We start from the raw sequence: 25,056 nt of genomic DNA, 5'->3' as shown, positions 1-25,056 counted from the left end.
AACCGGAGCCTATTATACAGAGTGAAGTAAGCCAGAAAGAAAAACACCAATACAGTATACTAACGCATATATATGGAATTTAGAAAGATGGTAACAATAACCCTGTGTACGAGACAGCAAAAGAGACACTGATGTATAGAACAGCCTTGTGGACTCTGTGGGAGAGGGAGAGGGTAGGAGGATTTGGGAGAATGGCATTGAAACATGTAAAATATCATGTATGAAATGAGTTGCCAGTCCAGGTTCGATGCACGATACTGGATGCTTGGGGCTGGTGCACTGGGACGACCAGAGGGATGGAATGGGGAGGGAGGAGGGAGGAGGGTTCAGGATGGGGAACACATGTATACCTGTGGCGGATTCATTTTGATATTTGGCAAAACTAATACAGTTATGTAAAGTTTAAAAATAAAATAAAATTAAAAAAGAAACTTTAAATGATTTACATCAATTCCATATAAATAAGAAATTTAATCTGTTGATTTAGGAAAATCTTGGAGCAAAACTCAGTTTCTCCGAGAATAAACAATCAAACTATAAAAAGTTTAAATTATACCTGATGAAATAATTCCATATCAATTTCAGCTTCTGACTTCCAAGAGTTTTCATCTGAATGAAATAAAAAACAGTGACTTACTAAAATTATGAAAAATTTTTTACTTTGTAGCTACAACTATATCTTCATAACAAAGTGAAACACCCAACAATTTCTAAGGCAGTGTTATGCCTACTTACCAGAAACATTTTCTTGGAAAATAACTTTAGTTCCTTTCAGAAAGTTCTTGCCAATTAAAAATACTTCTTCCTCTCCTTTCACCGAACAGCTATGCAAGCTCTTCTTTAAGATTTCTGGCACTCCTGCTGGTTGAGCTGTAGGTATATATAAGCATTCCATAAGAAGAACCACCAATACATTTCTTACCTAAAATCAACTCTCAATTATTCAGTTCTGTAAGTTGTCTTTGTTGATCCCTGAATTTGCCTTCTTTTATTCTACAGTGCAGGGGACCCCGATTCGATTCCTGGGTTGGGAAGATCTGCTGGAGAAGGAATAGCCTACCCACTCCCGTATTCTTGGGCCTCCCTGGTGGGTCAGAGGGTATAAGAATACACCTGCAATGTAGGAGACCTGGGTTCAATTCCTGGGTAAAGATCCCCTGGAGAAGGGAATGGCTACCCACTCCAATATTCTGGCCTGGAGAGTTCCATGGACAGAGGAGCCTGGCAGGCTATAGTTCTTGGGATTGCAAAGAATTGGACACAACTGAGCAACTTTCACTTTCATTCTGCAAATTAAAATTTATCATAACAGAAAGCAAAGTTACATACCACCTTTGTTTTCTCATTACATGAAAAAAAAAAAAGGCGTAAAATATGAACTTGGTCATGTTTTTGTTTTAACATTCAAAAAAAATCAATTTAATAACAAACATCTCACAATCCTAACCTTAAAAATGTTAGCTGTGCTACACCTTCACAAGACTTCTGAGGCAAAGTGAGCCTCTGGGTGGTATTAAGAGTATCTTTAAGGATCCAGATCTAGGACTTAGAGGCTCTAAATGAAAAGAACACCTGAAAACAGACTGAATCCATTTCAGAATAATTCTTTCTACCAAAGGATCTCCCTGAATTAGGATACCTTGAGGATAAAAATAAAACACACTCATTTTTCAGTTATAAAGACTAACTAATCACTAGTAAATTAACAAAGAGAGAAGTACTGAGGAGGATCCAGATCTAATAAACTATAACTGGCTTACTAATCTTCCTGATTTTCTTAGGAAAATTTAATATGTACTGTTTAGTAAAATAGGTTCCAAAATTTCCCCAAACATTTCACATTCTGATGTACACTATAAATATCCAAGAACTGGGTGTAGTACACAGTTTTCTCAATATATTTGACCCCAGAAACATTCTTTCATATTGACACCTAAGGACTAGGTTTCCACCAGAATACTCCCTGGAATACTGGTTAATGCAAATACCTACCTTTTAGGTACTCAGAAAACTACTCCCTTAAGATTAAGCACTTTGAAACCGATTACACTATTTGTTGTTTTAGTAAATCCTAATAACATACTAATTATACAATATGTATATTATATCTATAACATATAACAACAAACCTAATAACATACTGCAAAAGTAATTTTAAACATGGCTGTATAACTCATCAACTTCTAAATTAATGAGATAGTCTAATACATGTTGAATGCTACAAACCTCTGTCCATATTCTTCAGGCATTCTGTCTACCAGATCTAATCCCTTGAATCTATTCATCATTTCCACTGTATAATCATAAGGGATTTGATTTAGGTCATACCTGAATGGCCTAGTGGTTTTCCCTACTTTTTTCAATTTAAGCCTGAATTTTACAACAAGGAGCTCATGATCTGAGCCACAGTCAGCCCCAGGTCTTGTTTTCGCTCACTGTATAGAGCTTCTCCATCTTTGGCTGTTAAGAATATCATCAATGTGATTTCGGTATTGACCATCTGGTGATGTCCATGTGTAGAGTCGTCTCTTGAGTTGCTGGAAGAGGGTGTTTGCTAAAACTAATGTTTTCTCTTGACAAAACTCTGTTAGCCTTTGCCCTGCTTGATTTTGTACTCCAAGGCCAAACCTGCCTGTTACTCCAGGTATCTCTTGACTTCTTACTTTTGCATTATAATCCCCGTGATGCAAAGGAAATCTTTTTTAGGTGTTAGTTCTAGAAGTCTTGTAGGTCTACATAGAATAGGTCAACTTCAGCTTCTTTGGCATCAGTGGTTAGGGCACAGATTTGGATTACTGTGATGTTGAATGGTTTGCCTTGGAAACGAATTGAGATCATTCTGTTGTTTCTGAGATTGTACCCAAGCACTGCATTTCGGACTCTCTTGTTGATTATAAGGGCTATTTCATTTCTTGTAAGGGATTCTTGCCCACAGTAATAGACATAATGGTCATCTGAATTAAATTTGCCCATTCCCACCCATTTTAGTTCACTGATTCTTAAAACACCAATGTTCACTCTTGCCATCTCCTGCTTGACCTTATCCAATTTTCCTTGATTCATGGACCTAACATTCCAGGTTCCTTTACAGCATTGGATTTTACTTTCACCACCAGACACATCTACAACTCAGCGATGTTTCTGCTTTGGCCTAGCCTCTTCATTCTTTCTGGAGCTATTTTTCAGCTATTCCCCAGTAGCATGTCAGACAGCTACCGACCTGGGGGACTCATCTTCTGGTGTCGTATCTTCTTGCCTTTTCATACTGTTCATGGGGTTCTTAAGCAAGAATACTGGAGGGGTTTGCCCTTTCCTTCTCCAGTGGGCCACATTTTGTCAGAACTGTCCACCATGACCCATCCATCTTGAGTGACCCTGTATGGCATAGCTCATAGCTTCAAGTTACACAAACCTCTGATTCATGTGATGATTTTGGTTACCTTTCTGGGATTGTGGTTTTCATTCTGGAGGTTGTGGGACTGTAGTTCTTGCTTCTTCTGTTTGCCCTTTGATGGATGAGGCTAAGAGTCTAGTGCAAGCTTCCTGATGGGAGAGACTGGCTGTGGGGAAAGCTGGGTCTTGCTTTGGTGGGCAGGGCCATGCCCAGTAAATCAAATCCCTTACAATTATACAGTGGAGGTGACAAGTAGATTCAAGGGATTAGATCTGATAGACAGAGTGCCTAAAGAACTATGGATGGAGTTTTCTAACACTATAGAAAGCAGTGACTAAAACCATCCCAAAGAAAAAGAAATGCTAGAAGGCAAAGTGGTTGTCTGAGGAGGCCTTACACATTGAGAAAGAGAAGTTAAAGGTGAAAGGGAAAGATATAACTAACTGAATGTAGAGTCCCAGAGAATAGTGAGGAGAGATGAGAAAGCCTTCTTAAGTGAACAATGCAAAGAAATAGAGGAAAAACAACAGAATGGGAAAGACTAAAGACCTCTTCAAAAAAAACTGGAGATACCAAGGGAACATTTCATGCAAAGATGGGCACAATAAAGGACAGAAATAGCAAGGACTTAGCAGCAGCAGCAAAAGAAGCAGAAGGGTTTAAGAAGAATCAGCAAAAATACACAGAAGAGCTATACAAAAAAGGTCTTAATGACCCAGATAACCATGATGGTGTGGACACTCACCTAGAGGTGGACATTCTGAAGTGTGAAGTCAAGTGGCCCTTAGGAAGCATTACTATGAACAAAGCTAGTGGAGGTGATAGAATTCCAGCTGAGCTATTTAAAATTCTAAAAGATGATGCTGTTAAAGTGCTGTAATCAATACGTCAGCATATTTGGAATACTCAGCAGTGGTCACAGTACTGGAAGAGGTCAGTCTTCATCCAATCTCAAATAATGGCAATGCCAAAGAATGTTCAAACTACTGTACAATTTCATAGGCTAGCAATACTCAAAATCCTTCAAGCTAGGCTTCAGTAGTATGTGAACTGAGAACTTCCAGATATACAAGCTGGATTTAGAAAAGGCAGAAGAACCAGAGATCAAATTGCCAACATGTGTCAGATCATCAAAAAAGCAAGGGAATTGCAGAAAAACATCTACTTCTGCTTCACTGACTATATACTAAAGCCTTTGACTGTGTGGATTACAACTGTGGAAAATTCTTAAAGAGATGGGAGTACCAGACTACTTTACTTTACCCGCCTTCTGAGAAACCTGCATGCGTGTTAAGAAGCAACAGTTAGAACCGAACATGGAACAATGGACTGGTTCAAAATTGGGAAAGGAGTATGACAAGGCTGTATGTTGTCATCCTGCTTATTTAACTTCTATGCAGAGTACATCATGCGAAATGCCAGGCTGGATGAATCACAAGCTGGAATCCAGACTGCCAGGAGAATTAAACAACAACTTCAGATTTGCAGATGATACTATGTTAATGGAAGAAAACAAGAGGAACTAAAGAGCCTATTGATGAGGGTAAAAGAAGAGAGTGAAAAAGCTGGCTTAAAACACAACATTCAAAAAACTAAGATCATTAGTATCTGGTCCCATCACTTCATGGCAAACAGGGGGAAAAAGTGGAAATAGTGACAGACTGTATTTTCTTGGGCTCCAAAATCACTATGGACAGAGACTGCAGCCACAAAATTAAGACACTTGCTCCTTGGAAGAAAAGCTATGACAAACCTAGACAGCATATTAAAAAGAAGGGATATCACTATACAGCAAAGATTTGTATAGTCAAAGCTGTAGTTTTTCCAGTAGTCATGTATGGATGTGAGAGTTGGACCATAAAGAAGGTTGAGCACCAAAGAATGAATGCTTTTGAAATGTTTTGCTGGAGAAGACTCCTGAGAATTCCCTGGACAGCAAGGTGATCAAATCAGTCAATCTTAAAGGAAATTAACCATGAATATTCATTGGAAAGCCTGAGGCTGAAGCTGAAGCTCCAATACTTTGGCCACCTGATGCAAAGAGCCGACTCATTCAACAAGACACTGATGCTGGGAAAGACTGAGGGAAGGAGGAGAAGGAGGCAAAAGAGGATGAGATGGTTTGATGGCATCACTGACTAAATGGACAAGAGTTTGAGCAAACTTTGGGAGAAAGTTAAGGACAGAGAAGCCTGGCATGCTACAGTCCACAGGATCACAAAGAGTCGGACACAACTTAGCAATTGAACAACAATAACTAAACTTTAACCAAAGTTTTTAAGTTTTTTTCTCCTTAGGTACTTATATATTTGATAATCAATTTTATCTTTACAAGAAAGTAATGTGGGAAATTACTACTGTCAAAGTATTTATTGCCCTGTTTTCCCTAGGGCTGCCCTTTCTGTCAGAAGACTCTTGCTCCACACAAGGTCATTCTTGCCCCACTCATTTAAGGATTGGCCACATGAATTGTTTATATAATGAAATGTGAACTGAAGTAAATGTGCCACTTCCAGGCTTTACCATCTCCACATGGTTGCACTATCTTTTTTTCCTCCACTAAAAAATAGCAATATCCCAGAAAAAGGCAGCTTCTAAAGCCTGGTTTCCACAGTGAAGAAAAGCTGTTTCTCAACTGCTGCCAATATTATCATAAAATGAGGGAAAAGTAAAACTGCGTTGTATAAGCACTTAGATTTTTTTTGGTTGTTTATTTATTACTTTTAGCATCATTTAGTTTCATTTATTGATACAAACAAGTATCTTATCCTAATTAAATACCAAATAATATTTTCAGCAATGCCTAAGAGTTAAAAAAAATTGTGATTGTGTATACATATATACTGTCTAGAACCACAGGGTTAATGTATGAACAGATGGAAACAGTTATCTGTCATACACTGGTAATCATACACCCTTTTAAAACAAAGAACTAACTGAATTAATTTATAACTTTTTGGAGTAACACTGGAACTAGATACTTGTTTTTAAATGACATTCAAAAGAAAAATATGATAAATATTATTTTGATTAGAAAACAGTAAGAGGTGCAAAATTATATGAATATAGTAACAAAATGAATGGAAAGTCTATAATCTACCCCCCCATCTACTTATAAGATACTATATGGAAACTCCACTTTGCTCATGATTATCAAAACTTTTTCCTATCTCCTTTCTCCCTTTTATGCATTAAAAGGCATAAGATGGCCAAATGAGGCCCCTCTGAAGGTACAATGTTTATTTTATATATTTGTATTTACATTACACAAAGAACTAGTCTGCTCAAGATAATTTAACTTTTGACCTTAAAAAGTCTTATCTGTTAAAAAATTTGGTGGTTACCTAACAGGACATACTCTATACCAAACAGAACTGAAGTCAGCATTATTTAAGCATTAGATGTTTTATTTTTACCTTTAAGAAATTAGTAAGCTGCCTCTTGAAAGGGATCACATTGCTTTAAGAAATTATAACAGAAAAAAGCAGCCACTTTTCTGGTATTATAAAGAACAATGTGCTTTTAGATGCTGTTCAAATAGGAGCCTCAAAAATAAAGCTAAAGAAAATGAATACCGAAAAATAACAAAGCAAATATTTCAACCTGTCAAAAGAATTAGAAAGCCTTTTTAAGGTCTGTGAAGAGGGCTGTATATTGTCACCCTGCTTATTTAACTTCTATGCAGAGTACATCATGAGAAACGCTGGGCTGGAAGAAGCACAAGCTGGAATCAAGATTGCCGGGAGAAATATCAATAACCTCAGATACGCAGATGACACCACCCTTATGGCAGAAACTGAAGAAGAACTAAAAAGCCTCTCGATGAAAGTGAAAGAGAAAGAGTGAAAAAGTTGGCTTAAAGCTCAACATTCAGAAAACAAAGATCATGGCATCTAGTCCCATCACTTCATGGCAAATAGATGGGGAAACAGTGGAAACAGTGTCAGACTTTATTTTTCTGGGCTCCAAAAATCACTGCAGATGGTGACTGCAGCCATGAAACTAAAAGACGCTTGCTCCTTGGAAGAAAAGTTATGACCAACCTAGATAGCATATTGAAAAGCAGAGACATTACTTTGCCAACAAAGGTGCGTCTAGTCAAGGCTATGGTTTTTCCAGCGGTCATGTATGGATGTGAGAGTTGGACTGTGAAGAAAGCTGAGCACCAAGGAATTGATGCTTTTGAACTGTGGTGTTGGAGAAGACTCTTGAGAGTCCCTTGGACTGCAGGGAGATCCAACCAGTCCATTCTAAAGGAGATCAATCCTGGGTGTTCTATGGAAGGACTGATGCTAAAGCTGAAACTCCAATACTTTGGCCACCTCATGCAAACAGTTGACTCATTGGAAAAGACTCTGATGCTGGGAGGGATTGGGGGCAGAAGGAGAAGGGGATGACAGAGGATGAGATGGCTGGATGGCATCACCGACTCGATGGACATGAGTTTGGGTGAACTCTGGGAGTTGGTGATGGACAGGGAGGCCTGGCGTGCTGCCATTCATGGGGTCGCAAAGAGTCTGACTGAGCGACTGAACTGAAGAGAACAAAAGTTTACTGAATGATATTAGTCGTTCCCTAAAGTTGTGGAAGAGCCAGAAATAAGTAAAGAAAGAACTTGTTAATTTTAGTAAGACTTAATACAGTATTAGTAAGATAAAACATTATATTGAAGAAAGCTATGATTAATTTTGCCACATTAAAAATTATTATATTAGGGTAGATACTAAAAAAGTATAAAAATTGATATTTTTACTTTGATCTAGTATATATATATTTTCTGGAGAAATCTAAAGGTGTGAAAGGAGAGGATTCTTCTATCCCCTTAAAAATAAACGAACTAAAAGAAAATGGATCCAATGGCCACTGTTAAACCAACAAGTAGAAGCAAGATTGTTTTTCTAAGGTCACAAGGCACAACATGAATTCTGGCATTAGGCCTTCTTTCCACTGAGTGCCTCTAGAGGGAAGATCAATTATCTGTTTCCTCTCCTCCCTTTCACCTCTAGCACCTTTTGGCCCCTCTTCCTTTCTACTTACCTCTCATCTTCCTGTTTCCTTCTACCTCCCATTCCATTTCTAACGAATTATTATTGCAAAGGTACATCTTTCTTTAAAAGAAAGTATTGCTCAAGTTTACCTAATTCAATTTCACCAAGCAGATGGCAATATAAATGCCAAATAGTCAACTAAAGGAGTAAAAATACATATCCTACACCTCCATAATAACTGACGTTTACAAAAGGAAATGGAAGGGATAATATAGGTATTCAAGCAAAATCCCCTAATATAAATTGAGATCTATTTTCTAAATTCATAAAAAATCTATAAATTACATAACACAAATCTCATAGGTAGAGGAAACAGTTTTCTAACATAATTTCATACTGTAACTATAGTCCTAACCATCTGGAAGCTATAGCTGGGATAAAATGAATCATTCAAATTTTGTTTTAGTACTGCTAAATTTTAAGTGACTGTGGTGGCAACACAGCACAATGGCTAAAAAGGAGGCTTTTAATCCTGATCTTACTATATACTAGCTACGTGACCTTGAGGAAGTTATTTAAGTCTCAGTTTCATCAACTGTAGAACAGAAACAATGAAAGGCAATAGTGAGGATAAATGACATAATGCTTATAAAATTGTTAATAAAATCTCTGGCATACTGTGCAGAGTTCAAAATATGGCAATTTTTACTATTAGTTCTATATGCCTTCCACTATATGCTGCTGCTTCTTAGGACTATCATATTCACCCAGACACATTTTTCAAGGGAGATAACACTTTTTGCAACATGAACATATTAATATGTTACCATATTAATATGGTAAAATGGTGATAATTAACGAATGAAAATTATAACTACAGATGAAAAATTTCAGAAAATCATGTTTTCTGTTTCTTTTATATTTTCTATCTTTGGCTGGATACATTTATATTTATATTTTAACAATACTTCAATTAAATAGGAAATAAAGAAATGAACTACTGAAAGAAGAAACAAACAATTATTAATAAAATAAAGTTGAGGGGGATTCGGGACAGGGGGGGAAACATGTATACCCATGGCTGATTCATGTTGATGTATGGCAAAACCCACCATAATACTGTAAAGTAATTAGCCTCCAATTAAAATAAATAATTAAAAAATAAAATAAAATAAAGTTGACAACCATCCGCCCCCAGTTTCTGCTAAGGCAATATGATCTGAATTGTCTAGCATCTCCTGGATCTGGTCTTCAGAGAGTAGCTATGGTCATGCTCAAAGTATTAGATCATATAAAAGAAGAACTGCATGTACCCCACTAAAATTGAAATTCCATCCTTATAATATTCAAGTTGAGACATATTGTGATTTATAGTAAACTAGTACCCAAATTAAAATAACTTCAGAATTCAATAAACCATCTACAGATTATTTATTCTGTCCCTATCTGAACACAACAGAATGGACAGGGAATCGACAAACTTTAAAAGGAGCATATTTATAAGTGAACATTCTCCAGAAATAGCCCAAGGAAACACTAATACCATAACAAAATTTTCATAATAATGAAAAATATAAGTCTTGTGAGTTCTCTTGAGATCACAAATATATTTACTACTACTCTTTTAAAACAAGGGTATTTGCCAAGCTAACGTATAGGTATTCACATCTGAAATGAATTAAAAGGCAGGGAAAAATAAGATTTACTAAGGGTGAATAAGTTGACAAAACTAAGCTACAATTAAATAACAAAGGCTTTGTAAATGTCTGGGGGTACCAAGGACATAATACTCATAACCATCCAATAGGAAATTCAAGTAAATGGAATTCACTCAGTCTCTTCTGCTCTTCTGAATTCAGAAGCAAGGCCAAAGAACATAATACTTAATGAAAATCTTCTTAAGGGATGTACAAAGGAAAAAATTTTCCTATGTATTACTTGTACTAATACTCATTACAGGGAAACCAGACTATATGGTGAGGCACATACAACACGACTGAATTTAAATACACACATATACACATCATTTATTTTCTATGCCAAGGTCAGCAAAGTAAGAATTTAATTTCCCATTATACTACAGCACTTTAATTTGTAATCAGAACTCTCACTGCTATATATTTACAAAGTTCTGCTTACCTTTCTGTTTCTTTATGTTCTAACACAAAACACTTAGTATCACAGCAATTTACCACAAAATGAAGATGCTGTGAAAATCCTTCGGATTTGTAATTTACTTAGGCAAACTATTCAAATTACTTTTTAAATCAGTATAAGAGTAACAGGAAACTACAAAACGCTACATAACTTCTGAATCTTATTAGAAATTACCCACCTTTAGCTTAGACTAGAAAACTTGACTCTAGCTTTTAAAATGTTGCAAAGTTTGCATGACCATAAGCTTGAGTATGTAATACAACTGAAATTTAGAGATATCTGAACAATAACAGAAAATGGAAAAAACCCCTCTATATATTTAATATCTTCATATTTTCTTACTTACTACATAAAATTGGAGAAGAGGGTGTTTGCAGTGTCAAAGTGGAGCCATCTTTCCTTGTGATATTAACTCGAAAAACCAATCTGGCACGAGTGCTCTTTTTCTTGGAACCAGCAATTCCTATTCTGGCTTCAACATCAGCATTCCTCAATTTCAATATCCCTACGCAGTCAACCCTAATACAGAAAAAATATATTAATTGATAGTTTCTGCTGTATAAATAGTAATATATTCTTAAATATTTTCTTTTTAAGTATAATTTGCTTCTTTATTAATTTTTGAATATGTAATATAATTATTCCAAATTTTAAAAAATAGAGAAGTGTAAATTCTAAATATTCATAACTTCTCTGGTCAACTTTTTATTTATAATAATAATGGGAAAAAACAGTATAGAAATCACTATTTCAAAATCTGAACATAAGTTATGGTTTATAAGAGATATTTTGACAGTATACTAACACATATATATGGAATTTAGAAAGATGGTAACGATAACCCTGTATGCAAGAGAGCAAAAGAGACACAGATGTATAGAACAGTCTTTTGGACTCTGTGGGAGAGGGAGACGGTGGGATGATTTGGGAGAATGGCATTGAAACATGTATAATATCATATAAGAAACAAATCACCAGTCCAGGTTCCATGCAGGATATAGGATGCTTGGGGCTGGTGCACTGGGATGACCCAGAGGGATGGTATGGGGAGGGAGGTGGGAGGGGGTTCAGGATGAGGAACACATGTACATCTGTGGCGGATTCATGTTGATGTATGGCAAAACCAATACAATATTGTAAAGTAATTAGTCTCCATTAAAATAAATATATTTAAATTTAAAAAAAAGAGAAAAAAAAGATACTTTCACTTTAAAAATTTTAATTTATCCTCTTCCTTTTTGTACCTAATTCAGATATTAAAATAAGGAACAGATTTTACTTGGAAAAAAACTAGCAACTGTCTCCCCCCAAAATGGAACACTGTACCATTAAAATGTACACTTTAAATATTTAATGTTATGGGAAAATGCTCATAGTAAGTGAAGAGTAGGTTACAGAGCAGTGAGTACAGTATCATCTCATTTTATCAGAAAAAAGGATGAAAAAATAAATGTCAAAATTGTAATTAGTTCTATTAAGTTGGAAGCTGGCATTTGAGGAATATGTTTTTAGCTTTCTATTACTACTATTTTTACTAATTTTAAAATTTTATTCTGTTTTCAACTTATAAGGAATAAGTACTATTTTTATAATCAGTAACTCTCTATCTTCCACCATATACATTTACTTTTATAATCCCAAAAGTTAAAAAAAAACTTTATTAAATGTTTCAAAATTTCCCTTTTCCAACTTATTATTTCCCTCTTACTTATTCAAAATAGCTTTAAAAAAAAAACCCCAAATAAAGAAGAGTCTTTAGCTATCCAATACAAATAATTACAACAAGGTCTATCCCGTATCAATATTTGCTGCTGTTAAGTTTATCTTTCAGATTAAAGGTCCTCAACAAAAGGGATAAGGAAAAAAAAATTTTAATTTAAATCCTTAACACTTGTAATATATTTCAGGAAATGAAAATGCATAACATGAAAAATAGGTAATCATAGGACATCATTTTTTTTAACACAGGAAAACAGAAATAAAAGGTAAATTTAGACTAACAATATGCTTTTTCATTCCAAGATTGGTTAAAGATACCATGAATGATGTCTGTCAGTTTCTACTGCAAACACTACAAAAGTGGAACTTAGGAAAGCAAATCAAATTGGTTGTAATTTTAGTTTTTAATGTTAATATTATAAAACCAACATATAAGTCTATATTATTTTGCAAAAAGCCAGCATTCCACCTTGCTTTTATATCCTTGCCATTCACTATGGGAATTCTCTAGCAAAGGGCAAGAATTCATTTCCTCCATTACAATTCTGCCATAATCTATTCTTTTTATTTGCAATGCTTAAAACTAAAAATCTTTTATATTTACATTACAAACTAAAAACTTTTCCTTCTATTGCAAAAGTGTAATGAACTAACAAAAAAATTTTTAGTAATTACTCACGCCAGTGTCATATTGTTGCTTGGATCAAGGCCAACTTCTATAACAGTAGTGCCTTCGATATCCACTTCTTTGCAGGGAGTTGTATTTCGCCCAGTTACCCTGCAGGCCTGATAAAATCCATGTGGTTTCACTCGACCAGAGTCATTGCCCACAAACACCTGCAACACCACTGGCTCATTATGGCCTTCCAGCTGGAATGAGATAACATGGAGCATAAACACTAATTAGCATTTCAAATAATCGAACTGTAAAAATCAAACATTTAAGGTCAAGTCTTATATTATTATATTTATAACTGGATTACAGTAAAGAAATAAGTCCTTCAGAAAAACAGAGGAAAAATGTTTTCATAAAGGAGAATTAGCTAAATTTTTCAAGAAAACTTTAAGTTTTAGTTCTGCAACAACCACATTTTAATTAAAATTTTAGATGTGTAATGAAAAATTATCATTTGTAATTAATTTTTACAACCAAATGAGAATGAATACACAATCCTTTGAGGTATTTATAAATTTGTGGACTGCCTAAGCATCTGGGTTACTCAGGATTTACCACCAACACTAATGGAAAATTCACTAAACTGTATTAGTGGCATCATCATCAAGTAAGAGTACATCTGCTAAATTTTTACTCTGTGAAAGTTATTGGGTAGGAAAGCATTTGACCTTCAGCTATATAAATAATAGAGGAACGGGGCTTATTTTCATAGACTAGATGCATATATGCAACATCATAAAATCATGGGCCAGAACATTATGATATGAAAAACTGCTGGTTCAAACCAGGACCTATGGGTCATTTACAGGTCTCTAACAAGCCTTCATAAATTAAACTACAGTTTGTATGCTGATGAATAAATAAATTGGGTTCTTGATAAGGTTTATAGTTAAACATTGAAGCTGCTAATACAGAACATAGAAAATCACAAAATAACTTGTACAATGCACATCAGAGTGCTTAAAAATAACTCATAAATGTTTTTTATTCAAGAATAGCTGCATCTCAGTATCAATGGTATCATAATGAGTCAAATAAGCAGTCTACCCAAGCTGTAGTCAGCAGTACCACAGAACAGTGTCTGACATATAGAAGGGTACCATATCTGTTAAATGAGTGAATAAATAAACTTTTAAGATCAGGCAATTCATCCCCTATCACAGGCAATTAATCTAACAATACTTCTATAGACAAGTACTTAGACAAAACTTACTTAAAGCCAGAGCAGTTAGGTTAAAAATTTCAAACTATCAAAATGTCTGGCTAAACAAATATTTACACAAAGCGTAATTTAAATGTTTCACTTGCCTGTTACTTGTCCTAAGTTTGGGGGACTAAAGAAGGACTGGTGTGGTGAGCAGTAGAGGGGTAGAAATGATACTGTACATGTAACTATTAACCAACCTTATAATGGTCATGAGTAAGTTTCTTGATTTCAAGTTTCTACCATTATTTCTTTCATGTATAAAAAGAAAGGCAGTTCAATGAAATTGTGTTCAACTAAAACATTTACACAAACTGTATTTACAAGAATCTACCCTGTGACTAGCCAAAATTCCTCCCTGTTTAGTATTTAGCAAGGGGTAGGAACACTTGTTAAATATTCCCTACCCACTTTTATTTTGGTTTGTCTTCAAAGAGACAAAGTCTTTATAATAAGGTAAGCCAGGTGCTGAAATTTAACTGCTCCTTCTTTTTCCTTTTAGTCTAAGTTCTGAAAAGCTAAAGACTCAATTGATATCCTGTTTCCTGAACTGAAAACTTAAGTTACCTATCAATCAACTCTTTTCAGAGTTGAGTAGACCTGATTGCTTTTGACATCTCAAAAACCTTATTTTCCAAGTCCACAATAATTTCTACAATATTTCTTTGGATTCACTTTAAAATATTTTTAAAATACAGGTTTGGAAAGAATGTAAAAGAGTTGCTACCAATGTCAAACATAAAGGGAAAATAGTTCATGATTGCCATATATTTTACTTGTTAGAGCACATTCTGTTTCCATTTAAACTAAAATTCAAATGACATCAGAGCAACAATATTTGGCTTATGATTCAGACTTTTACTTTAATTTCTAATATATACAGCAATTAGTTTTATTTTAGACAGCTTTTATTGGTTAAAAACAAAATAACTAATAAATAAAAGTGGATAAAATTCTTCATTTACTGCTAAATAAAATAAGTACCTTCACTGTAGGAAAGCCTTGCTGTGTTCTGTCCTTTACTGAGCCACGACTACCCTCAGTCAAGTACCGAGCTCTGTGCTGGGTCTCAGGTTGTACAACTATCTTCAGCTCCTTTCCCTCACTTTTAACAGGATACTGTCCGCATAACATAGGGCTCTTCTTTACCCCAGTTCCTTTTTGGTTTTCCAATGTTCTGAGAAATCAAAGCACAAAGTGGAAAAAGTATCAAAAAGAGTTTTCTACAAAAGTCATCCAAGATAAAGGAAGAAAGAGAACAAGCAATAACATTAAAAACAACTAATTACCTTACTGACAAAATAAATACAGCCTAAGGAATGATACATTCCATAAGCAAAGTACCTTTTAAAACTCTGTAATTAAACAGAATGTGTGTGTGTACATATATATATATGTACACACACACATATTAAGTCACTTTGCTGTACAGCAAAGATTGGCACAACATTATAAATCAACTAAATACTTCAATTAAAAAAACTAATAATTGAATTTTGTAATAAAGTTGGACAGGGAAGACAAAGAATGCATATACGTGGCAAGAAGAAGGAAGACTGAATGCAATAAACCAAGCATAACAGGAAAGAGAATAGCTAATGTCACTGTAACCTTTCACATTGTACTTCAGTCAAAATAAAGTTTAAAAATTACATATATGTGTGAGGGTTACATAAAGTTACAAGATTATCATTATCTTCTAATAGGTCTTGAAATGCAAAAGTAGGGGTAGCAAAAAGAAAAACAAAAAAACATAAAAGGCCTTAAAAAAAAAAACCAAAGGTACATGTGCATATTCTTTTGGATATCTTCCTCAGTATATCAAACTGAGAAAGCTATACTAAAAAAAAAAGTGATTCGATTTTTATTTGGAAATTAGCTTTATTCTAAACAATCTTTCCCAGAAGTTTAATTTTTCAGAGTATTTTCATTTGTGATTAAATAAGTAAAGCCTTCAGCATATAAAAAATGTATAATCTGGGCTTTACAGATAGGCAATTCAACATTTTTTTAAGTTGGGTTTCCAGTGTTTACTGATGTATCATGCATTTGCTATGCAGAATGTATGTTCGAAGAAATATTTCAAGTGACGGTTAGGACTTCAGGTCAATACATTTAATCTGAAGTACTGTAAATATGTGATAAAAATAAATAGAACACAATACTATAGTTTAAAAATTACCTATGTATATTTAAAAACAGAGTCAGGGCCTATAACGCTTTTGGCATGATTCTCCCAGTCCTAAAGTTTACACTTATATTGAAGATACAGGATCCAAGAGATGACTGTGGCCAAAATCCTGTCCAAAAGCAAACAGGTCCCAGGAGAAATATTATGACTTCAAACATAGTGGCTAAGCAGCCTAAAACCTAGCTCCAATGTTTACCTCTCCATTTTCTTTCTTTTTTTTAATAAAGTTTTTTTTTTTTTTAATATGTGGACTATTTTAAAACTCTATTGAATTTGTTACAGTATAGCTTCTGTTTTATATTTTGGGTTTTTATTTTTTTGGCCTTGAGGCATGCGGGATCTTAGTTCCCTAACCAGGGATCAAACCTGCATCGCCTGCATTGGAAGGTGAAGTCTTAACCACTGGACTGTCAAGGAAGTCCCTACCCCTGTCATTTCTAATCAAACTGTTGCCTCAGTAGTCAATAATAAAGAGGGAAATGCTACATTCTCAGTGGAATTTGGGACTGGGGTGAACACATGGCTAGGAAAGGGACAGAAGAATGGAGGCAAGAAGGGATGCAAAGGAATGCAGTCAGACTGACTGAGAAAAAGGGTTCAGGGTTCTGAGGGGGAAGTACTTTGCTCCATCATCTTCATATTCCTTAAACCTTGCACAATTCCCAAAACAAAAGAAGCTGAAAAATATTTGCTGATGAAGGCAAACTTGTTGATGAAGTTTGACACAATTAAGTCAAAGATTACCTGTATAAGTAATTTAAAAGGCCCTGGAAGAAAAAATTCTATGAACAAAAGTATGGAATCAAAGTCAAAACAAAGGGCAATAAATTCTATTTTTTCATTATTCTGGGTAGAAACTCAAATCTTTGCAGTGAATACAGTATTTTGCATGTGAAATTCTATAGTGATACTGTTTTTTAATCATTTGAAAAATCAAAGCAGGGACTCCTCTGGCAGTCCAGTGGTTAAGACTGTGCTCCCAGTGCAGGGGGTGAGGGTTTGATCCCTGGTTGGGGAACAAAGATCCCACATGCTGCACAGTGTGGTCAAAAAAAAATTTTTTTTATTTAAAAATCAAAGCAAAAATATTCACTCAAACCATATAAAAACATCCCCAAATATGCACTGAAAGGGACTAAAAGAAATTAGTTGCATTGATTTACTAAATTATAGATTATTTCTTGTCTTCTATTTTTCTGCATTTTTCAAATGTTTGTAACTAATATCTATTAACTTTACAATGAAAAATGGAAGACTTTTAGTCTGAAATATAAGAAAACTGTAGCGCATCATTAATTTGGCAAGATATGGCTTGTATTCACTTATGGTAGCCAAAGCAATATTTATGAGGATAAATAAGATACTAAGCTTGATTATTTCAATAAAACATTTCATTTGGGATGAAAACTATTAAGTTAATGAAGTATACACATTATGGTTTAAAGAACAACACATGTAATCAGTTTCTGAAATGATACTTTTAAAAGCCCTTAAAACTAACTTTATTCTCTAGGTTTAAATGTAAAAATGGAATACACACATATTTAGATATCAGGCTGTGTAAAACTGAACATCAACTAATTATTAGAAAAGTATTCATTCAAATTACTAATTTTTAATGCATTATGGCTTATGGAAAAAATAAGAAAATAGCAGCTATTTGTATGGGATTTTACTTTTAAATTGACTATCTAAAAAGAAAATCCACTATCTTGCCATATTCCATTCAGAAGTCTTAAAATGATACTTTAATTCCTCTGTGCTGCACATCGTTCTGGTTGCCTGTCACAAAAATAATTTTTACTACAAAATGCCTAAAACAGTTTCACATATATCATATCTTAATTTCTAGGAATATCTAGAAGAGACACTGGGCTACTGATTCTCAGGATATTTAGGTGAAGAATTTAAGAAAAATATGGGATGCTTAAATAACTCAGTAGTTTTTTAAAAATAGTTTTGTTTTCTTAGCAAATTCTTTCATTTAACATTTTAATTATACAAAATGCTATTTCCATCTTGAAGATAAATAAAAACTGCTGTACCAAAATATTTTAGAGTCTATTTTCTATAACGTAGCTTTATATAAATTGAAATTTTATGACAAAATTTCTTTCATTTTCTAACATCTATGAACTTTTTTTTGAGATCCTCTTAACAATTGTTTCCAAAGACCTAATTTTTTTATATTTACATATGGTTTTATCCTTTCCTCAATATAGTTCTTATAAATTCAAAGTTTAAACTTCTTCCATCATTTTCATAGGCTAGTGTCAAATGTTTTTCCATTACCTAAGAAGCTGGACATTTCTTCTGCTGCTTGATGAGTTTCTGTTCCATGAATTATTTCATGAGAGATTTTGTCTTGACAAATGTTATTATACTTTCCCTGGGTAACCTCAAATCATTTCTAAGATATATCTATCATACAAAAGCAGAAGCAGAAAAGACGTATGTCAAGATATCTTTTTAACAGCAACTGCAAATCATGTGTGTTGACTAACTGTTAAGTCAAAATTTTATTTGTTCTTCATCTGAACTTTAACATTTTTTCAGTATAAAAATGAAAATCTCTCTTATGGAACTTAAAAAAAAAAAAAAACAACCACTTTCTCCACAGAAGCCCAAATAAACATATACCTGTATTTAATGATAGACACATATGAACCTTTTATATCTATGCTACTATGTTTCAGAGCATTATTCTACAGGTAATAGTTCTACAAAATGTCTTACAATTGTTGACTCTGCTAACAGCAATACTTTTGGAAAGGGTATATAAATATTTTTTATATAATTTCCTAACCTGGACTTTATAAAAATGAAAAATATTTAAATGGGCATTTTTATTTAACTACATCACCCCAAAGGAGTAATGGGCATTTTTTATGTAACTTCATCACCCCAAAGGAGTTTTAGATGAGAGCAGAGAAGAGAGCAGTACAGAATAATCATTGCTTAAATGGTAGATATTACTTTTAAAATATACTGAGAAAATATTTAAGGACAAGTTTAATAAACACTAAAGATATTCTAACTCTCAATCAGATTTTTATCTAAAAATCCACCAATGATGTAATCAAATAATGAACCAATCAAAAGCATCTCCATCATATTCTGTGACAACCTAAAATTGTAGGAGATCCTGGTCAACTAAAAGACCATCCAAAAAAAGTAATCTCTCAAGATCCAGTAAGTTAAACTTTATCAAACTACGTTGAATATACTGCAGGAAAATGTAATCAGAAGTCTAGCAATTAAATGTTACAATGAAAGTATCAAAGGAATTGGAAAGCTAAGTCATAGGATTCTGTACTTTAGAAGTGAACGTTCTGTAATATAGCTACTGAAATACATTTAGTTGTGTTGTAAACTGGCAGAAATGAATGAAAACTCAAAATAGGTATCATGATTCTGTTCTATTACCCTTTAAATACATAACCCAGAATCACAGAAAAAAAGTGATATATTTATTTTTAAAGAAATCCTAAACTGGCAAAATATATTAAACAAAAAGCTTAAAATAAATACATGAATCTAAATTGAGACTCAAACTATCAATTTAGTTTTTTGTTTTCATCAAATAAAAGGAAAATAAGGTCTTCACAAAAATGGAAATAAACTGAATCATATGGGGGAGACAATGTGAAAGAGAAAACAAATTAGCCCTCTGTAAAAGTCTGTTTTAGCTAGAGCCATTACACTACTAGTTATCTCAATGAGTAAAAATATTTTAAAAATCTTTTAAAGTATAAATTCATCTGAAATTTAAGTTACTTCTTAAACAGATTATTTTCATTTTCTACTACTTAATCATATCCTTACTAAGATACCTACTGGCAAAATCTGCTGGTATTTTATTATCTTCTCTTGTGAAACCTGATCATTTTAAGTTAAAATTTTTATGTTTATCAATGATAAAATTAGTATCTTTGCTTTAGATGCAAACTTGAGCTGAGCAATTAAGAAAAATGAGGAATGACTTATTTTTTTGTTTTGCATAATGGTGAGAGAACTTTAAAAAAAATGTGAATACCAACCCATTTCCTGCTTTTGAGCTGCCTTTGTTGTCCGTGGTAAGCTGAGAAAGCACATAGTGAGGTGCTTTGGCACTGTCGGCATCAAATATATCCATATTAGATTCTTCACAATCTCGTCGTTTGACCCCCGGCCTCTGCTTTGGATTTCGTTTTCGTGATTTACGAGGTACCTCAGTGTTATCATTGTAGGAACTGGTGCTCATGTTACTGAAGTTGGAGGGGGAATCCTCCATCCACATACTGCAGCTCTGCTCAGATTCCAATCCACACCCCTCATCCTGGCAGGACATCCGACTGTTATCCAGCAAGTCCTCAGGTGGTGGTGAGATGTACAAGACTGTGTGCCTCTTCGGTGTTGATGGATGCTGCTGAACTGTGTTACTGGTTAACTGCTTTTCACTTACCCCTCGGTTACTTACCCCCAAGGCTGAGGAGCAGCTCTCGACTTGCATAGCCTTGCTGTCGGTGACTGAGGTAGAATAAATGGTAGGGCTGGAAGAGGTGGTAAAGGAGCTGCAAGCACCGCCCATGGAGGAAGAGGAGGGAGCTGAAGAAGCATCTGCAGTGTACAATTTAAGAGTAAATACACTATACATGTTTTCACCTACGCTGGCTAGCAGTCCCAATGAAAAGTGATTTGTGAACTGATTGTTTTCCCCATAATGAATAGTTGGAATTTGGTTAAGTTTTAGAATATAAATGCTTCAAGCAATACAAGGCCTAAAAATGCACAATTTAAAAAAAATGCCAAAATAGCATTATTTTACTTGTTATAATTGATAGATTTTTAAAAATCTAATTTAATGTTTTAGGCTGTAAAGCAAGAACAAAGCTTTTATTGCCTCAGCTGGATATTTCTATTGAATTTTAATCATTTAAAATAATAAAAAAAAAAACCCCAATATGAAACATATGCTTGTGGTCCACATTCAATGCCAATTAAATAATTCATTATAGAATTTGAAAAGTGGGACTGTGCTTAGCCACAAAATATTAAAATAAGTTTCTAACCTATGAAGCAGAGAACTACAGGTCATTTTTAATGCAGACACTCCCTGCTTCAGAGGCAAATCCTGGAATAAAAATATGAGAAAATAAATGAGAAAAGAGCTGCTGATTATTCCAGATATCAATTATAAAATGAGAAATAAATAGAAAAAATATATAATCAACTGACTTGGAGGCAAAATGGAACTGGTACCGTCACTACAATTATTTTAAAATCTAGAAGAATAAAAATGAAAAAGGTTTGATTTGGAACAGGCTGGGCTGCAGAAGATAAGCAAGTTAACTACTGAGGGTCTCCAGAAGTTGGAAGTGGCAGTTCAAAACCATGATGTCTAATAATACCATCCTTTGTGGCAGAATGAAAAACAGAGGAAGGACTTATTAATGGATGGATTTTTCTTGTAAAATACTTGATTACACATTCAGCACTTGGTTACCACTGTCCATTTACTCTCTCTTTAAAAGGTCTACTTGATTTGAACTATTAAGGGAATTTCTTCAGGTGAGTAAACAGTAAATTTTATTGACTGAAGTCTAACGAAAGAGTTGAACAGGAAAAAAAATCTCTGGAGAGAATCAGAATTATTAATAGTTCTTATAAAAAGGTTTTTTATAAAATCATTTCCCTTGCCTATGCCTAACCGAAAAAGTCGAAAGTAGATCTTTTCAAAATGTGTGGCCACTGGCAGATCAGTTCATTGAAAAATACAACTATTAAACCCTTTAACAACATAATCTATGGAAGCACACTTATGTTACCGTTGGAAGTTATCAGTCCTATACAATTTTATCTTGTATAAGATACAGAAGGGTTTATAATCATAAACATATACAAAAATGAAGACAGGCAACATGTGACAACTAAAAATGTTTAAATTAAAATAATTTTTATCTATAGCATATATGCTACAGTTTTAAAGTGGCATGATAAAATTTAAAACTGTGATGTCCAGTTACTAGAATTGCAACATCCACATTAATTATGTAAAGAGTGAAATATAAGAATGCCAATGTTTAGATAATCAAAAGCCAAGTGCCAAAGATCTATTTTTAAATTGAAAAAATGCACCAAAACACTCAAATCATTGAAAGAACTAAATTCATCCATAATTTTTCACTGCTGTCAAGGCTGAAGAATACTGTTACTAATATTAGCCATAAATAATGTAATCTACATGATGCCACATAGAAAGATTTTTCTCAACTACCATGAGTTAAGGCACTTAATGCAATTAGATGATACCAGTTCCATTTTCCAGTTTGTATCCTTGTCAAATGCAGTAGTTGAAATTGGAAAAATTCAGTCACTTTAAACTGCATTCCAATTTAAAGAAAAATTTTATCACTTTTGTATCATGCATTAATGCAATGTTTTCTTAGTAAATAAATATTTTAAAAGATCTGTAAAAACTACAGAATTCTAGATACTAATGTCAGTGACAGTTTAGGAGCTGATTTGTAGCCACTTTGGGTTTAAATAACAAGGTTTTCCTTATTTTTTTGAAAAATATGACAGAATTCATTTTAGAAAAGATAAAAAAGGTATTATGTCTAACATTCCTCCATCTGTTCCAACTATTGGCAAAAAAGAAACATGTTGTTGTATGTATGAGCCTATGTTCATTATTTTCAGAGAAATACAAGTATGCAGCATGCAGTATTTGCAGTGGAACACACAAAGCATGCAACATGAATGCTGTGAACTTGTATTTCTAAAAAAGACATTTTCTCCCACCCACTCTTTGAATCTAGGTACCATGCAAATGAGAATGCAGAATATGAACATCTCAGGGATCCCTGTCCATGAAAGATGGGAAGTTAGGTAAAATGTAATCATGAACTCAAAAGTAAGTTATATGATATTTATGAATTTAATATGCAAGATATAATCTAGCATTGCTCTTTAAAAGCATGTGTGATTAAATCTTGCAAGTCTTATTTCAAAATCATGGTTATAAAACCCAATTGATATAATAGTACATAAATATCTGTTCTGGGACAGGTATGCCAAACTGTGATATCATACCCTACATAAGTTAAAATATTCTCTACATTTTCCACGGACATCTAACACACATTTTGAATATTATACCTGCAGTTTCCTGGATATACTTATTAAATTAAAAAGTTCATGAGCACAAAACTATTAAAGCTGAGAACATAAACTGTCAAAAGACAGTAGCAAGCATCTTTAATTTTTTAAATTATTTTTTAAAGGTTACCTCAGTTCGATCCTAAATTACTAAAGTTCTCCTTATTTTAAGAACATAATGAATATAAGACAATTTTTTGAACTATAAAACTCTTTACAATAGTATCACTGTTCCTCTGATGCTTGATGAAGATGGTGTATAAAACCCTTCACAAAAGCATGTTACATTTTGGTTAGGAAAACATCACCTAAGTGCATTAATAATGCCAGGTGAGGTGGTAAAGTAAGGGGTAAGAACTATGGGCCCCTAGCATGGACAACATCTTTCTCTTCTTAGACTCCCCAGACACGTAACATACTATGACTTCCATGCAGTAAAAATTCTACTTTTTAATTAAATTGATTTACGGGAAGGTCAGTATTTCCTATGTATGCTGAGTTATATTAAACTGGTAAATAAATGTACCGATGTGTTAATAATAGACACCTATCAGGTTTAAAAAAAAAAGATTTACTACTCAAAATGCTTAGACTATATCTTACTATAGCAACATTATCTGCTACAGGAAAAGCTTGGAAGTAATGAGTTCAGAGGTAACTTACTTACTATTTCTACAAAAATGTGCTAAGAATCTTCTTTCTTAAAACTCAGATATAAGTCAAGTGACTTACTTGTGTGCATGCATGCTCAGTCGTGTACGACTCTTTGCAACCCTATAGACTGTAGCTTGTCAAGGTCTCTGTCTATGGCATTTTCCAGGCAATACTGGAGTGGGTTGCCATTTCCTCCTCCAGGGGCTCTTTCCGACCCAGGGATTGAACCCACACCTGCTGCAGGTGGATTCTTTACCACTGAGCCACCTGGGAAGCCCCTACATACTTGTGTATTAATCCATAAATTTACTAAAAAATTTAGCAAATTCTTAATATTATCTATTAAAAACAAATGCATAAAATAATAGCAAGAACATTTTAGATTTCAAATCTGTGGATGAAGAGCCAAGGATACGGAATGCCAACTGTAAAGTAATACATGGATTTTTGACTGTGCTAAGGGACAGCACCCCTACTCACTTCAACCCTCTGTCATTCAAGGGTCAACTGTATTATTAATTTGTTTGGAAAGATGAAAATGGAGTTTTAAATGATACTACATAGAGAAACCCATGTATATTTTACACAGTTTGCTTAAATTACATTTTAAAATTGAGAACTATTAGTTCTAGATTTGTAAACAAGAAATTAAATTATCACATTATTTCCGTGCTTTAAATACCATAAAAAAGAGATGATACTTTGTGGACCTAACTAAACTTTTTATAGAAAGCTATGAAATTAGAAACATTCTTTAAAGTCCTCAAAAGAAACAAATACCTTTCACTGATTTTTAAAAATATAACAGAAATGACATTTAACTAAACTTCCAAGATAAAAATGTGGTCTCTAGTATTTAAATATGCACTTATATTGTATAACTTTTCAATATCAGTGCAAAATCAGTTGAGTTTCCTTAAAAAAAAAAAAAAA

General features: G+C 33.8%; 1 protein-coding gene across 9 annotated transcripts in view; it reads right to left on the bottom strand.

Moving 5' to 3' along the window:
* The window catches only part of NFAT5 (nuclear factor of activated T cells 5), a 115,650-nt gene that overhangs the window by 22,184 nt on the left and 68,410 nt on the right, over positions 1–25,056 (bottom strand). For 5 of the 9 annotated variants that reach the window (XM_055552837.1, XM_055552832.1, XM_055552833.1 and 2 more), the window contains 6 exons: positions 20,370–20,928; positions 15,123–15,315; positions 12,938–13,128; positions 10,886–11,058; positions 736–870; positions 557–609 (listed from right to left, as the gene is read on the bottom strand). In XM_055552837.1, coding sequence (XP_055408812.1) covers positions 557–609; positions 736–870; positions 10,886–11,058; positions 12,938–13,128; positions 15,123–15,315; positions 20,370–20,928 — 1,304 coding nt within the window. Of the gene's footprint in view, positions 1–556; positions 610–735; positions 871–10,885; positions 11,059–12,937; positions 13,129–15,122; positions 15,316–18,621; positions 20,342–20,369; positions 20,929–21,380; positions 21,443–25,056 lie in introns of those variants that run through there. The other 4 variants (XM_055552838.1, XM_055552839.1, XM_055552840.1 and 1 more) reach the window with 4 other exon arrangements.

This window comes from Bubalus kerabau, chromosome 17 (assembly GCF_029407905.1).
Source record: "Bubalus kerabau isolate K-KA32 ecotype Philippines breed swamp buffalo chromosome 17, PCC_UOA_SB_1v2, whole genome shotgun sequence".
In the NCBI taxonomy this organism is placed as follows: Eukaryota; Metazoa; Chordata; class Mammalia; order Artiodactyla; family Bovidae; genus Bubalus; species Bubalus kerabau.
The sequence above is the reverse complement of the archived record's forward strand: the minus strand, read 5'-3'. Positions and strand labels throughout refer to the sequence as shown.